At 41.1% G+C, this 15,809-nt stretch overlaps 1 protein-coding gene across 4 annotated transcripts in view; it reads right to left on the reverse strand.

The window, feature by feature from the left end:
- The window catches only part of GART (phosphoribosylglycinamide formyltransferase, phosphoribosylglycinamide synthetase, phosphoribosylaminoimidazole synthetase), a 39,141-nt gene that overhangs the window by 7,596 nt on the left and 15,736 nt on the right, over nucleotides 1–15,809 (reverse strand). For all 4 annotated transcript variants that reach the window (XM_033232374.1, XM_033232376.1, XM_033232375.1 and 1 more), the window contains exons 11-16: nucleotides 12,879–13,110; nucleotides 10,219–10,313; nucleotides 9,224–9,333; nucleotides 8,675–8,873; nucleotides 6,009–6,260; nucleotides 5,640–5,792 (exon numbers count right to left, since the gene is read on the reverse strand). In XM_033232374.1, coding sequence (XP_033088265.1) covers nucleotides 5,640–5,792; nucleotides 6,009–6,260; nucleotides 8,675–8,873; nucleotides 9,224–9,333; nucleotides 10,219–10,313; nucleotides 12,879–13,110 — 1,041 coding nt within the window. The remainder of the gene's footprint in view (nucleotides 1–5,639; nucleotides 5,793–6,008; nucleotides 6,261–8,674; nucleotides 8,874–9,223; nucleotides 9,334–10,218; nucleotides 10,314–12,878; nucleotides 13,111–15,809) is intronic.

The raw sequence follows: 15,809 nt of genomic DNA on the forward strand, positions 1-15,809 counted from the left end.
CTATTTTATGTAGAGTAAAACTATAAATTGGCCTCTGAGAACTTTTTATTTGGGGATCCACTGGTACCTTGGACATTAAGAACATTTTTTGTTGACACACTTGGCCAGTACTTACAATTGAATGAGGTTTTGTGCTACATTAACGAACCAGACCCTTAGACATTCCCTAGTGGATTAGATAAGCTAGTAGCTGAATTCCAGCAAAGGCCAGTATACCATCCTTTTGCAAACGTTTGGCTGAGTCTTTGCGATGACCAAAATGCACCCAAAGTACAATGCAAAACTAAATGGCTTGTCTACTTATTTAGAGAAAATGCATACACTACTCAGGAAAAGTTATGCTAATGGAATGCAGATCAACACCCTCTCCCGCTCATTCATTTTAAAATTTAGACTTCATAGGTCTGCTATAAGAATACATTCTCTCGGTGGGCGCGATTGCTCATGCCTGTAATCCCAACACTTTGGGAGGCCAAGGCAGGCGGATCACACGGTCAGGAGATCGAGACCATCCTGGACAACATAGTGAAATACCTTCTCTACTAAAAATACAATAATTAGCCGGGCGTGAGCCTGTAGTACCAGCTACTCGGGAGGCTGAGGCAGGAGAATCACTTAAACCTGGGAGGTGGAGGTTGCAGTGAGCCGAGATGGCGCCACTGCACTCCAGCCTGGTGACAGAGCGAGATTCTAACTCAAAAACAAAAAAAAAAAAAAAAAAGAAAAAGAGCACATTCTCTCTTATCACACATTATACAACAAATATCTCTAATAAAAATTTTTAGGTAAAGGCCTATATACACACACACAACATTTCTGAATTTAAAAAGAATCTGGATAGTTCTTTGGGATCTATGATTATGGGATCTGATTTTTAAAAAAAACTATACCGAATTAAATTATTTATGATGCTCTTAAGAAAGGGAAGCCAATGTGAACTTAGCTTTTTATTAAATAATAAAGCTTTTTATTAAATAATAAGGTTTACGATCAGTTCTGCCTATTTATTTGGTTTATCTATTGGATTTTTTTTTTTTTTTTGAGATGGAGTCTTGCCCTGTCTATCACCCAGGCTGGAGTGCAGTGGCGCAATCTCGGCTCACTGCAAGTTCCGCCTCCTGGGTTCGTGCCATTCTCTTGCCTCAGCCTCCCGAGTAGCTGGGACTACAGGCGCCCACCACCAAGCCTAGCTAAGTTTTTGTATTTTTAGTAGAGACAGGGTTTCACCATGTTAGCCAGGATGGTCTCAATCTCCCGACCTTGTGATCCACCTGCCTCGGCCTCCCAAAATGCTAGGATTACAGGCGTGAGCCACCGTGCCCAGTCTTTTTTTTTTTTTTGAGACAGGATCTGGCTCCTTTGCCCAGGCTGGAGTGCAGTGGCATGAACACGGCTCACTATACCCTCAATCTCCCAGGCTCAAGTGATCCTCTCACTTCAGCCTTCTGAGTAGCTGGGACTACAGGCATGCGACACCATGCTTGGCTATTTAAAAAACTTTTTTTGTAGAGACAGGGTCTTCCCATGTTGCCCAGTCTAGTTTTGACCTACTGGGCTCATGTAATTCTTCTGCCTCAGCCTCCCAAAGTGCTGGGATTATAGACATGAGCTCAGCTGATAATCAGTTTTTTAATACTTTGGAGTTGATAAAATTTTTTTTTTTTTGAGACAGAGTCTGTGTCGTTCAGGCTGGAGTGCAATGGCGTGATCTCTCGGTTCACTGCAACCTCCGCCTTCTGGGTTCAAGCTATTCTCATGCCTCAGCCTCCTGAGTAGCTGGGATTATAGGCATGTGCCACCACACCTGGCTTTTGTGTGTGTGTGTGTGTATTTTTAGTAGAGACAGGGTTTTATCATGTTGGCCAGGCTGGTCTTGAACTCCTGACCTCAGGGGATCCACCCACCTCAGCCTCCCAAAGTGCTGGAATTACAGGGGTGAGCCATCACCACACCCAGCCTGGAGTTGATACAATTTTAAAAATGAGGCCGGGTGCGGTGGCTCACACCTGTAATCTCAGCACTTTGGGAGGCCGAGGCCAGAGGATCACGATGTCACAAGTTTGAGACCAGCCTGGCCAACATGATGAAACCCCGTGTCTACTGAAAATACAAAAATTAGCTGGGCGTGGTGACGCACATCTGTAATCCCAGCTACTCGGGAGGCTGAGGCAGGAGAATCGCTTGAAACCAGGAGGTGAAGGTTGCAGTGAGCCGAGATCGCGCTACTGCACTCCAGCCTGGGCGACAGGGCGAGACTCCATCTCAAAAAAAAAAAACAATTAAAACTATAATTAAATAAAAATAAATCACATGTCTATGACTCTTAGATTCAATTCCATTTATAGTAGCTGGAAAATGTCCATTCTTAATAGTTGAGCTCTCAGAAGATTTAGTAACTACATTGTTCACTATGCTCTCAATAGTTAAAAGTCAATAGCAACTTAAAACTAAATAGTGGTACATCTATAAAATGGAATAGTTGTTATAAAAAATGATGCTACTAAGACAGGTAGATAGTGATGATATATTTAATGGCAGGGCAAGTAGCAGATTACCAAACTATGATCTTGTTTTAGTGAAGTTTTACAAAGTATTTATAGGAAAAAACATTGACAGACTAAGAGTCTAGTTTCTATAAATGAACAAGTACTTCATGAATAATGTAAGTTGTAATTTTAATGTCAAAAAGTCCTGGCCGGGTGTGGTAGCTCATGCCAGTAATCCCAGCACTTTGGGAGGCTGAGGTGGGCAGATTGCTCTGAGCCAAGGAATTTGAGATCAGCCTGGGCAATGTGGTGAAACCCCGTCTCTGCTAAAAATACAAAAAATAGCCAAGTGTGGTGGCATGTACCTGTGGTCCCAGCTACTCAGGAGGCTGAGGTGGGAGGATCACTTGAACCTAGGACGTTGGGGCTATAGTGAGCTGTGATCACACCACTGAACTCCAGTTGGGGCGACAGAATGAGACTCTGTCTCAATAAAAAACAAACAAAAATCCCAGAAGCCCTTACTTAAATCTGTTGTCAAAGTATGATTCCTGGAAGAAACTTTAGAGGCTGGATGCAAGGAGTTGTGCAATGGCTTTTACTGGAATACAGACATTTGTGTAACTCAAAATATAACTGCTTTCAGGAATATGGCTATATCAACTTTCAGTTTCTTAATGAGGTGACTACTATGTTGTTTTTAACTAGTGCTGTGCTAGAGCCAGCTTGTAGAGACTGTTAAACAGCCATTTTTAAAGCAGCTATGATGGGAGTATTTATACCACAGAAACTGGCAAATGCACAAATCAGTCCTGTTCCTTTCCCCATTCATCAGCAGGCCACTGTTTTTAACTACTTGAAAAGGATGATGAATGAAAAACTTATTAAGGTTCTTATATATGCTCATCAGAAAGCATTTCTACCCAAGGAAGGTCTTAAACCCCTAGTTTCACCCTCCTATAAATCCTTCAACTCCTTACTATGCTCAGTCCATGGACCTGGAAGAGACTCCCATTCAGCCTGGCCTGGCCTGGCCTGTCTGTTTTGCTTCCCTGACTAGGCTGAAATCCCATCTTCAGCGGGACCACTCTCCCAGCTTCCCTTGCTGATTTCCTCACTTCCACATAACCTACCTCTGACTCTTCAGTTCTCTCCGAGCTTCACATACGCTCTGACTCTTGGGTTAGCCCACCAAATCTACTCACCTCTATCTCTCTGACTGCTTCTCCCCCATGAATGACCCCAATACCTGCTTACTTCAGCTGGATCAACCTAACCAATCTATTTTTCTCTGTTCTTGCTTCAAGGCCATATACAGGCTTTTACTCTGGGAGAGAAACTACATGAGCAGCTTCAGCTTCACCTGTGCCTTCAGTCCTGCTCGCTGTCTCATTCCTGTTTGACCTTGACTGCTTTATCTACTTCTCTCTTCAAGCTCCACCCCAGGCCTGCTCATTTCACTAATACTTCACAGGGAAGTTATTTTATGTAAACTCCCTCAGTTTCTACTCCTTCAAGCCAATGTGTATTAGTTGACTATAGCTGGAAAAGTTTCTCTGACTTTATTCTACAAAAACAAGGGAGGGAGGGGCCGGGCACAGTGGCTCATGCCTGTAATCCCAGCACTTTGGGAGGCCAAAGTGGGTGGATCATTAGGTCAAGAGATCTAGACCATCCTGGCCAATATGGTGAAACCCCACCTCTACTAAAAGTACAAAAATCAGCCGGATGTGGTGGCGGCGCCTGTAGTCCCAGCTACTTGGGAGGCTGAGGCAGGAGAATCACTTGAATCCAGGAGGCGGAGGTTGCAGTGAGCCAAGATTGCGCCACTGCACTCCAGCCTGGTGACAGAGCAAGACTCCATCACAAAACAAAAACACAGGGAGGGAAGACTCTGTCCCTCACTTTTGCTGCATGCATAAAATTATTCCACTTCCCTTTTACTAGTAGGTTTCTTCAAACAGAAATCTCTACCCACTGTCTCCACAACTCTGCCACAACAATCTAGTGGGTGGTATCTATGCCCAGCAAACTGCCTTTTGACCTAACTGTAAAATACACCAGTCTTTTTCTAGTGCTTATTCTAGATCTCTGTGCTGTACCTGACACTGTGGACCAGTGTCACGTTAAAATCCTACCTTGGGGCTGGGCGTGGTGGCTCACGCCTGTAATCCCAGGACTTTGGGAGGCTGAGATGGACGGATCACTTGAGGCCAGGAATTCGAAACCAGCCTGGCCAATAAGGTGAAACCCTGTCTCTACTAAAAATACAAAAATTAGCTGGGCGTGGTGGTGGGTGCCTGTAATCCTAGCTACATGGGAGGCTGAGGCAGGATAACTGCTTCAGCCCAGGAGGTGGAGTTTGCAGTGAGCCAAGATCGCACCATTACACTCCAGCCTGGGCTTCAGAGTAAGACTCTGTCTCAAAAAAAAAAAAAAGAAAGAAAAAATCTAAGTTGATTTGATGATAATACTTTTATATGGTTTACCCTCTGCTTTGGACTGTTCTTTACAGTCACTCTACTTTGAGAAACAACCTTTTGGTCTCCCCCTCATTCTCTTGGCTATAACTATTACTATGTGCAAATACCACCCAATTTATCTTCAGCCTGACTTCAACTTCTGCTCACAGTCACCTTGGAATAAACACACTGAAGATTTAAAAACCTTCTACTCCAAACTTACCCTTCTTCCTATGTTAATGATGTTATCACCTACTCACCTGCTTAACTAGAAACCTGAGACTTTTTACTTCTAAGCATAAAATGATTCTCCAATGTGCCTCCCTTCTCTATGCCTTGGTTTAGGTGCTTTTATCGCATATGGATTACTTAATAGCTAACATTTCCTTTCCTGGTGTGTAGGGCTCCATCTTAATAGAGCTTGAAGTTACCAATGCCCTTGGAGGATCTGCTTAGAGTACTTCAACTTTATGTAAACCAATGACATGACAATATTTTATGTCTTATAAATAGAGAGAATGAAGCAAAAGGAGATAGAAAAAGGTCAACGAGTTTTTCCCTCCCAAAACCCCCAATGATTAAGAATTTTCCATGTGTAATCATGTGTACACTAACTACCCATAGCTTTCTCGCACAACGCATTTTTTTCCTTAGCAATTTTCTGAACAGAAGTTTCTTTTAGTGATCTTACCTAAATCTACCCCAAGTTTCTCAGGGAGGACTCTGGGGATGTTCTCTAGTAATCCTCCACCAGTAATATGGGCAAAGGCTTTGACATGTCCTGAACGTAGGACAGGTAACAGTGAATGGCTGTAGATTCTGGTTGGCGTGAGAAGTAAGTCCCCTGTATGTTGAAAAGAGAAGATAAAAACTTAGCCTATGAATAGAAAACCAAAATATAAAAATCAACTCTGGAGAATGACACCAGTTCTACAATAATGACCACGTAGCAAACCAAGGTAATTCACTCCCTTTTAGCTCTAAGTAATGAGAGACTAAAACCACTAAATGCTTCCTCAGACATGTCCAAGCAGGACAGTTTAAACATGAGGGAGTTTACCTAAAGTCTGGTCACCACAACCATCAGGTGCTGGAGAGGAGTACTGGAGGGAAGATTTTGTCACGATCTTCCTCACAAGGCTAAATCCATTGCTATGAAGACCAGATGAAGCTATTCCAACAACAACATCACCCTCGGTGATTCTTTCCAGGTGAGGGAGTTTCTGATCTCGCTCCATGGCACCAACGGCAAACCCAGCTAGGTCATACTCTCCAGGGGGATACATGTCAGGCATTTCTGCTGTTTCACCTCCTGGTGGGATAAGACAAGAGCAAACAAATCAGAGTATTTATAAATCTGTCTAGGAAACAGTGGCACAGGCTACTCTTAACATGAACAATTAACACATGGCTATGTACTGCAAACATTTAAGAAAATGTACTCTACCAGCTGTCTAACAACTTTCCACCAAGCAAAATTTCAGGAGAAATAGCACTCGTTTCCACAAAGGGTGAGATTAGGTAACACCGCTGCAAGCATGTATGCAGCCTCCAAACACCACTGCTTTCACAGAATGAATGCTCAGTTGAATATAACATCATTTCTATAGCTGTTTAGTTTCAAAATTGTTTCATATATATTTGATCTTTAATCAGTCCATTTTTCAGCTGATGGTACAGCCTTAAAGAAGTGACTTAACCAGGACTGCCCAACTCCAAATACCCTAGCTTAAAAAGTATAGCATTTTACTTACAATTATATCACGTCAAGATGTAAGGTATAGGCAGACTCCAAATTAGAAACTGTGTTCTAAATGGTGGTTGAAAGGCAATTTTTGTTTGTTTCAAACTTTATTCCCAGGCTTCTTTAGCTTAATTAGCTACAAAGAATAAATTCTGGGCTGGGCATGGTGGCTCACACCTGTAATCCCAGCACTTTGGAAGGCTGAGGCAGGTGGATCAGGTCAGGAGTTCGAGACTATCCTGGCCAACATGGCCAAACCCTGTCTCTACTAAAAACACAAAAATTAGCCAGGTGTGGTGGCTTATGCCTGTAATCCCAGCTACTTGGAGGATGAAGCAGGAGAACTGCTTGAACCCGGGAGGTGGAGGTTGCAGTGAGCCGAGACTGTGCCACTGCACTCCAGCCTGGGCCACAGAGCGAGACTCCATCTCAAAAAGAAAAAAATATATATATAAGCAAAAACTGAAAAGAGCTGCAGTGTCCAAGGGGAATGGGGCTTAAAATATTAGAGATCTAGATTTTATCAGATCCATAAACAATTTTAGAAAGCAGTCATAATGTAAAATAGCAGCTCCTAGTTACTTCACATTTTTTCTTCTTCAGAAGCTGACTCAATTCACTTTGCCTCATTCTTAGAAGCCTCATCAAAACTCTTCACAAGATCTGGAACTTCATCATCATCATCCCCTCCAGTAGCAAGCAGTGCTTTTCCATCCACAGACTGTTTGGGCACAGCTTCAGTCGGTCTCCTTAAACTAGTCAGACTGTCTGCACCAAGCTGGTTTAAGATGCTGGTAGCATTTCTGTCAGCTGCTTTGTCTCAGCATCGCCTGTAATGGTGAAAGTGTTTACTGCCCCAGAGAAATGCTACCAGCATTTGAGGGTTGTTAAAGTGGATCACTGGTCCTTCATTTGTAAACATACTCACCTCTTCAATACCAGAGATATTGTTTACCCATAACTTCTTAAGGAAAACTGAAGTTTTTGTCATCTGCTGTAGCTGAGCCACCTTCTTTTTGTTCCTTTTCCATCAATACGTAATTGTGCCTGCAGTTTGGTTGTTTCTTTCATCTTGTCAGAGTGGAAAAGGGTCATGTGGAGGACTAGGGTGGTGCTCAAGGGGTCTTGGGTAGACCAGCTGAGATTAGGTGCACACATGTGGGGATGCAAGATGGCACAATTTCTGGTTTAAATGGTCATATAAAAGAGGCAGTTTCTTTGGGAGGCTGTGATGGGCAGATAGCTTGAGCCCAGCAATTCAAGGACCAGCCTGGGCAATATGGCAAAACCCCATCTCTACAAAAAGTACAAAAATTAGCTGGGTGTGGTGACACATGCCTGTAGTTCCCAACTACTTGGGAGGCTGAGGCAGGAGGATCCCTTGAACCCAGGAAGTCAAGGCTGCAGTGAGCTGTGATTGAACCACTGCACTCCAACTTGGGTGAAAGAGAGAGACCCTTTTTTTTTTTTAAATAAAAAAAAAGTGGTTGTTTTGTTCCTTGATCAACCTATAGATTTATTTTGCTGAAATATTTCATGTATAGTTAAAGATACTTCTATAAAACGTGGGCATATATTATTTATGTCACTCTATGGGAAAATTTGGCTTTAGTTAAGACCCGGAATACCAGGAACCCATCTGCCTCTACCGTAGGGCCAATAAGGAGGAAATAACTCCTAGACCTGTTTGTTGACGAGGCTACTGAGACTGACGCGGATGTTAAAAGGTGGCCAAAAATTGGGAAGAAAGATAAGGCCTGCCTGACGGTTTAGGAGTACAGGTCTAGTGGACAAAACCCTTGAGGAGGGCTTTGAAGGTAGCAGGCTCTAAATTTAATTCAAGTAGTTTTACCTATATTTCATTTGCTGCATCTTGTGATATACAGTCTCCCTTGCCAGTTATATTGGCACCAATCACATTTTTACATAGGGCTAAAATACAATAAGAAAGATATGTTATTGATTAAAATGGCTGGTCATACCAAGAAGAGCACATCCAGCTTTTCCACAAGCTTTAGCAATTCCAGCAACAACGGCTTCAGTTACACTGAGGTCAAGTTTTCCACAGGAAAAGTAATCAAGGAAGAAGAGGGGCTCTGCTCCTTGTGCCAGAATATCATTAACACACATTGCTACCAAATCTTGACCAATGGTATCATGTTTGTTGCACAGCTGGGCAATCTATATAAGAACAATATAAACATCCACATTAGGGAATAAGTTCAAAATTGTATCTTATCCATTTGGCTAGCTGCTCTTAACACCTAAAAACAAAAGAACACGAAATTCTGACAAGCTGCTTGGTCTAAAAGTATCCCCTTTATCCTCTAAAGTACCTTTCCATCCAAATATAATCTAAATAATAATTTGTTATTAGAAATGTGCAGATATTTTAGCCATTTTACACGGTTATTTGGTACGGTCCTTTTTAGCTCGTATTATGTCAAGAGAAGAAAAATATATATTTGACATACAGTAAATTTCCTCTTATCTTTCATAAAAGGCCTTTATTCACAAAAGTGTCTGATTACCTTTAGTTTAGTTCCAACGCCATCTGTTCCAGAGGCCAGAAGGGGATCTTTGAAACCAGCTGCTTTTAAATCAAAAACACCAGCAAAACCTCCAAGATCAACTTTACAGCCTGTTGGAGAGGAAATTAATTACTTGCTACATTTTAATAGATTAAACATGTAATTATTTAAATGTCTACTAGTTTAAAAAAATCAGTATATTTAGCAGCCTGAGACATACTTCTGGAAGAAATAGATGACTGGAACAGCTGTTCTCAGAAATGACATAATCAAATCAACTGGGAGAATGTAATCATTTAACAGATTAACATGTAACATGTTAATATAATGTAACATATGTTAATATGTTTATATAACATATAAACATACCACTTCTTCATAAGAATGGTTGAAACAAGAGATGCCCTTCCTATGGGAGACTGCACTATGTGCTCAAAGAATTGATTAAGAAAGTAATTAAATAGTAAAGGACCAGCCAGATGTGGTGGCTCATGCTTGTAATCCCAGCACTTTGGGAGGCTGAGGTGGGTGGCTCGCCTGAGGTCAGGAGTTCAAGACCAGCTTGGCCAACATGGTGAAATCATGTCTCTACAAAAATACAAAAATTAGCCAGGCATGATGGTGGGTGCCTATAATCCCAGCTACTCGGGAGGCTGAGGTGGGAGAATCGCTTGAAACCAGGAGGCAGAAGTTGCAGTGAACCGAGATGGTGCCATTGCACTCCAGCCTGGGAGACAGAGCAAGACTCCATCTCAAAAAAAAAAAAAAAAAAAGAGTAAAGGAGCATACATATCCTTTTGAGTTTAACATCACAGATGATAAACACTTTCCTTAATATTAAAGACAAGAAAGCAGAAGACTGGGTTTGGCTTAAGCGGGGCAAAACTTACAGTAACCAAATATTACTTTGGAAAAATTCCTGTTAAATATAAAACCCAAATCCATTCACAATATATATCAACGTTAATGAATTAGCAAAGTATAGGATCACTGACCTGATCTGGAAGTGGCTTTTGCTAAAGGCTGAATTTTCTTGACCAGCATATTTCCAGCTGCAATGTCTACTCCAGATTCCTTGTAAGTCAAACCCCTGAAGAATCAAAAACAAGTCATCACCTAAACACCAGGGAAAATTATTTTAATCTTAAAATATTATTTAAAGCAGAAGGTATCCCCAGTGATTTTCACATCCCCTAAAGTGCTTAAAATTTTTTAAAGTCAGTGCTTGGGCCCCATCTATACAGATTCTGATTTAACTGGTCTAGGGCAGGCTCTGGGAATTGAAATGAGTTTGAACAATCTCCCCAGCTGATTTGATTACATCATCCCTGAGAACCGCTACTCTAACTCACTCACCTATTTCTTCCAGAAGTACTTCTTACAGGCTGCTAAATATACTGATTTAAACTATTTTTTTATTAAGGTAAAATATACACAACATGAAGTTCAGCATCTTAACCATTTTTAAGTTCAATGGTATTGAATACAATGATAATGTTATGCACCCAGCCCCATCATCCATTTCCATAACCCTTTATCTTGTAAAACTGAACCTCTGTCCCAATTAAATAACTCCCCATTCCCCACTACCCCCAGACCCTGGCAACCATCTATTTAAAAGTAGACATACTGATATTTTGCTACAACTTTTCTCAGTTTACTTTTGGTATGAACAAGAGAGGAATGCCTAATCAAGTCAAAAAAATGGAGAGGAAATTACAGCCTGTTGGAGAGGTTTGTAAAAACTGTACACAAGTATCCCTAAATAAACTGAGTTCTTAATTGCAATAATATATAACTGTATCTGTTTCCTAATAGCTGAGGACTGTAAGAAACACTATGACAAAAGCAAAACCAGGCAAAGATATTCAGTGCATCATTTCCTTCTGTACAGGACCTACAAGTCGGAGCAGCACATTTAGAGATCAAATCTGTGAATGACACTGCAGATTTTGTAGTCTTGACTTGCAAAAATGAGAACTCTGGCCTGCTGGTATGCAGTGATACATGAAGAAATAGGTGTTTTATTAAAAACAAGCTGCCTTGCTTTTATAGAAGTGTCTTTTTAAAAAGCATACAAAATAAAATAAAAAAAAATAATAAAAAAACCAAGGTGCCAGAATACAGTTGAGTGCATTGGCAGTTAACTCAAAGACAGCAGCCCAGGGTCACTCTCAGATAGGAAACAAAGACTGATTTTAAAAAACTTTTTCTCCAGTAGCAACTAACACTGTGGCATCTCAATTTTTTCATCTTTATAACTTAAACAATTCAGACTAGAATTGAGATTGCAGTCCCTTCAAACAGGTCATTTCAATGGAATCTAGTCATTTTTAAATGAAAAATAAATTTTTAGCATGGCATTTTAATGTTCTCGATTCTTGGAAAATCTGTTTAAACTTAAAATATCTGCCTCTTGGTAACAGTATAGCTTGAATTAAGTTGGTAAAAAATTTTGTCTTAAAATTTATTCATTATCCGTAAATGAACTTCATGAACAATAGTAAATGTGATATATTTTCAAGAAATCAGGCCAGGTGCGGTGGCTCATGCCTGTTAATCCCAATACTTTGCGAGGCTGAGGCAGGCAGATCACCCGAGTTCAGGAGTTTGAGACCAGCCCGGCCAACAAGGTGAAACCCCATCTCTACCAAAAACACAAAAATTACCTGGGCACAGTGGCAGGCACCTGTAATCCCAGCTACTTGGGAGGCTGAGGCAGGGCAATCACTTGAACCCGGGGGGTGGAGGTTGTGGTGAGCCGAGATCACGCCACTGCACTCCAGCCTGGGTAACAAGAGCAAAACTCTGTCTCAAAAAAAAAAAAAAAAAAAAAAGAAAGAAAGAAAGAAATCAAAATATACATTTCCAACTAAGACTTTATTGATTTTACAAGTCAATAGTTTTTACATACCAACAATGCATCAGTAAGAGATCAAAAAATACATTTTAGTAACAGATACAAACACAGTGATAAAATGAGACTGTCAAAATTTATAGTATAATCAAATCAAATTACGAAGTTAGATGACCAATATTCTCATCTTGAGTTCTTTGATAAAACCATGAACTATGTTTCAAATACAATACTATGTGATAAAGCAAGGAATAAACATCAGTATCAGGCCAAGTACAGTGGCTCATGCCTATAATCCCAGCATTTTGGGAGGCCAAAGCAGAAGGATCACTTGAGCCCAGGAGTTTGAGACTAGCCTTGGCAGCATGGTGAAACCCCATCTCTACAAAAAATACAAAAAAATCAGCCAGGTGTGGTGGCCTGCGCCTGCAGTCCCAGCTACTTGGGAGGCTGAGGCATGAGAACTTGGGCGGCTGAGGCATGAGAACTTGGGCGACAGAGGGAGACCCTGTCTCAAAAAATTAAAAAAAAATTAAAAAAATACAAAATAAGTAAAAATCAGTACCACTGTGATTCTGCTAAACTTTCCAAACTTAAGCTATCATGAAGTTTTTCCCATTTAATTTGAATATTGCTGTAACCAGTTTTGATTCAAACAAAATACAAACCAAGATTGTATCAGTCCCATAGAGAGAAAAGAATACTGAATGACTTATTATATAGTCAATGAAGTGTTCTACATAGCCATTTAGGCCAGTTTCTGAAATGGCACTACAGCTAACTTGCTTAGAGTTTTACCTGGGCTGCTGGAGGAAAGCTATGGCACGAAAGCCGATGTCTTTCCTATAAATTGCTCCCTCAAACTTTATAGCCGCTAGTCCTTTCTTGGCTTCCTCGAGAGCTGAATTGAGATTTTCCCGGATGGCTGTGACTGCAAGAACTCTACCCCCATGAGTTACTATTTTGCCATTTTTAAGGGCAGTGCCTGCGTGGAACACCTCCAGTCCTAGAGCTTGAGCCTCAGAAAACCCTAGAAAAGAGCATATTTGACATATGATTTGAAATAGCAACAGTATTTCACACTGTGAAGTGATTTATAATTTCCACAAGTTTTTTCTCTTTTCTAAAACTTGGCTAGGTACGGTGGCTCAGGCCTCTAATCCCAGCACTTTGGGAGGCTGAGGGAAAGATTGCTTGAGTCCATGAGTTCGAGACCAGCCTGGGCAACAGAACAAGACCTCGCCTCTACATACATACATACATAAATAATAGCCAAGTGTGGTGGCACACACCGGCTGAGGTGGATCACTTGAATTTGGGAGTTTGAGGCTGCAGTGAGGTGTGATCGCACCACTGCTCCAAACCCAGCAATAGAGACCCTGTCTCAAAATAAATAAATACATAAAAATTAAAAATTAAAGATCTTTATCTCACTTAAAAGAATCTTCCCTATCAGACAGGTCTTCTTTTATTTTTTGAGACTGAGTCTCGTTCTGTTGAGTGCAGTGGCACGATCTCACTGCAAACCTCTGCCTCCTGGGTTCACGCAATTCTTCCTCAGCCTCATGAGTAGCTGGGACTACAGGCATGCACCACCGTGCCCAGGTACTTTTTGTATTTTTAGTAGAGACGGGGTTTCAAAATGTTGGCCAGGATGGTCTCAATCTTTTGACCTTCTGATCTGCCCGCCTTGGCCTCCCAAAGTGCTGGGATTATAGGCGTGAGCCACTGCGCCCGGCCCTGACAGGTCTCAATGTAATATAATAGTAAATAGATCTTTCTCCTAAGAACTGTCTGCTATTTTAGGATGACAACCTAAATTCTTGTGTTATCGTAAATCTCATTATAAAAGCAATTGTTTAATGAGGAAAGAAAGAAAAATCCTGCATCTGATCACATTAATCTTTTCCTTAAGAGTAAGAGAACTTCCTTTTCTTTTTGAGAGAGACACTCTGTCACCCAGGCTGGAGTGTGCAGTGGTGCGATCTCAGCTCACTGCAACCTCTACCTTCTGAGTTCAAGCCATCCTGTCACCTCAGCCTCCTGAGTAGCTAGGATTACATGCATGCACCACTACACTTGGCTAATTGTTTTTGTATTTTTAGTAGAGACAGGGTTTCACCATGTTGGCCACGCTGGTCTCGAACTCCTGACCTCAAGTGATCCGCCCGCTTCAGCCTCCTGAAGTGCTAGGATTATAGGTGTGAGCCACAGTGCCTAGCCTGTAAAGGAACTTGCTTTCATCACAGTTATTCAATTAAAGCTGCTTCTTTTTTCTTTTTCGATTTTTTTTTTTTTAACCAGACCATGAGACTTAAAGTTTCTTTCTTTTCAATATAACCAATATGATCAGTAAAATGCAAAAACATAAGTAATCTTTTCAATAATATAACACTTGTACCATTTTAAGACAAACTCGGCTTAAGTTTTGGGGTCAGCCCCAAATTCCTACCGCTTTATTGTATTTTGAATTATTTTAAGCGCTCAGATACAGCTTTATACTTAAAACATTATTAGACTATGTATTCTAAATTCTAAAGTGGCCAAAGGGGACAGTTTATATAAAGATAACACTTTTTCTTAATTTTTAGAAAAACATTCTTTTATCTCCCAGTGGTTTTCTTTTTCCATCTCTATTTCTCTTCTCAGCATCCTATTTGGTAGTTTGTTAATATACATCTTCCGTGAGTGTTTTTACAACACAAAGCCATTTAGTGATTCTGAATGGCTACTCTGCCTGCCAGTATCAGTAAAACTCAATATTGCTCTGGTAGAACTATTACACACTTGTTATTTCAATCTTAGGGAAATTTCACCAATGCAAGGGATCTTGGTTCTGGCCCATTTCTTTCTTTGTCCATATTCAAAAGCAATCAGTTCCTAACTGCCTAGCTGCCATGCGTGGGATTCATAAGGCAATGGACTTGGTGTCTGGGCAAGACAGTTTATGGGGTTGTTGAATTAAATACACTATTGGAGGCTGGGCATGGTGGCTTATGCCTGTAATCCCAACACTTTGGGAGGACGAGGTGAGCGGATCACTTGAGGTCAGGAGTTCAAGACCAGCTGGGCCAACATAGTGAAACCCCATCTCTACTAAAAATACAGAAATTAGCTAGGCCTGGTGGTGCACACCTGTAATCCAGTTACTTGAGAGGCTGAGCCAGAAGAATCACTTGAACCCAAGGGGAGGTTACAGTGAGCCGAGAGCGTACCACTGCACTCTAGCCTGGGCGACAGAGCTAGAGTCCATCTCAAAAAAAAAAAAAAAAAAAAAAAAGGAAACCCCCAAATACACTACTGGAGCACTGAGAGTGGCCAAACTATAGCCTGCTAGGGGTCACAGAGGTCTGCCTTTGGACATACGGCACTGGACCTTAGATTTAACATCATTTAAAGAGATTTTTCACCGACTATAAAGAGAAAAAAAAAAGAGAGAGAAGGATAAACTTTGAAACTGTTTGAATTTTACCATCCAAGTGACTATGGGATGCACTGTAAACTGGGTGTCAAACCACACAAGACTGTATGCATTTGTCATAATTCAGAGTCCTCATCTCTAAAATGTATCTTATGGATATACTTTGCACTAATGTCCCTCTGACTCTCAGAGAATCTCATTATTACACTGGCTCTAGGCAGGTGGAAGGCTGCACTGGGTGACACTCTGGTGATATGGTTCTGCCACTTATGTCTTCCTTGCACAGGAAGGGAAATCAACAGTTCTTT

This window comes from Trachypithecus francoisi, unplaced genomic scaffold, assembly GCF_009764315.1.
Source record: "Trachypithecus francoisi isolate TF-2019V2 unplaced genomic scaffold, Tfra_2.0 Lachesis_group14, whole genome shotgun sequence".
Taxonomy (NCBI): domain Eukaryota; kingdom Metazoa; phylum Chordata; class Mammalia; order Primates; family Cercopithecidae; genus Trachypithecus; species Trachypithecus francoisi.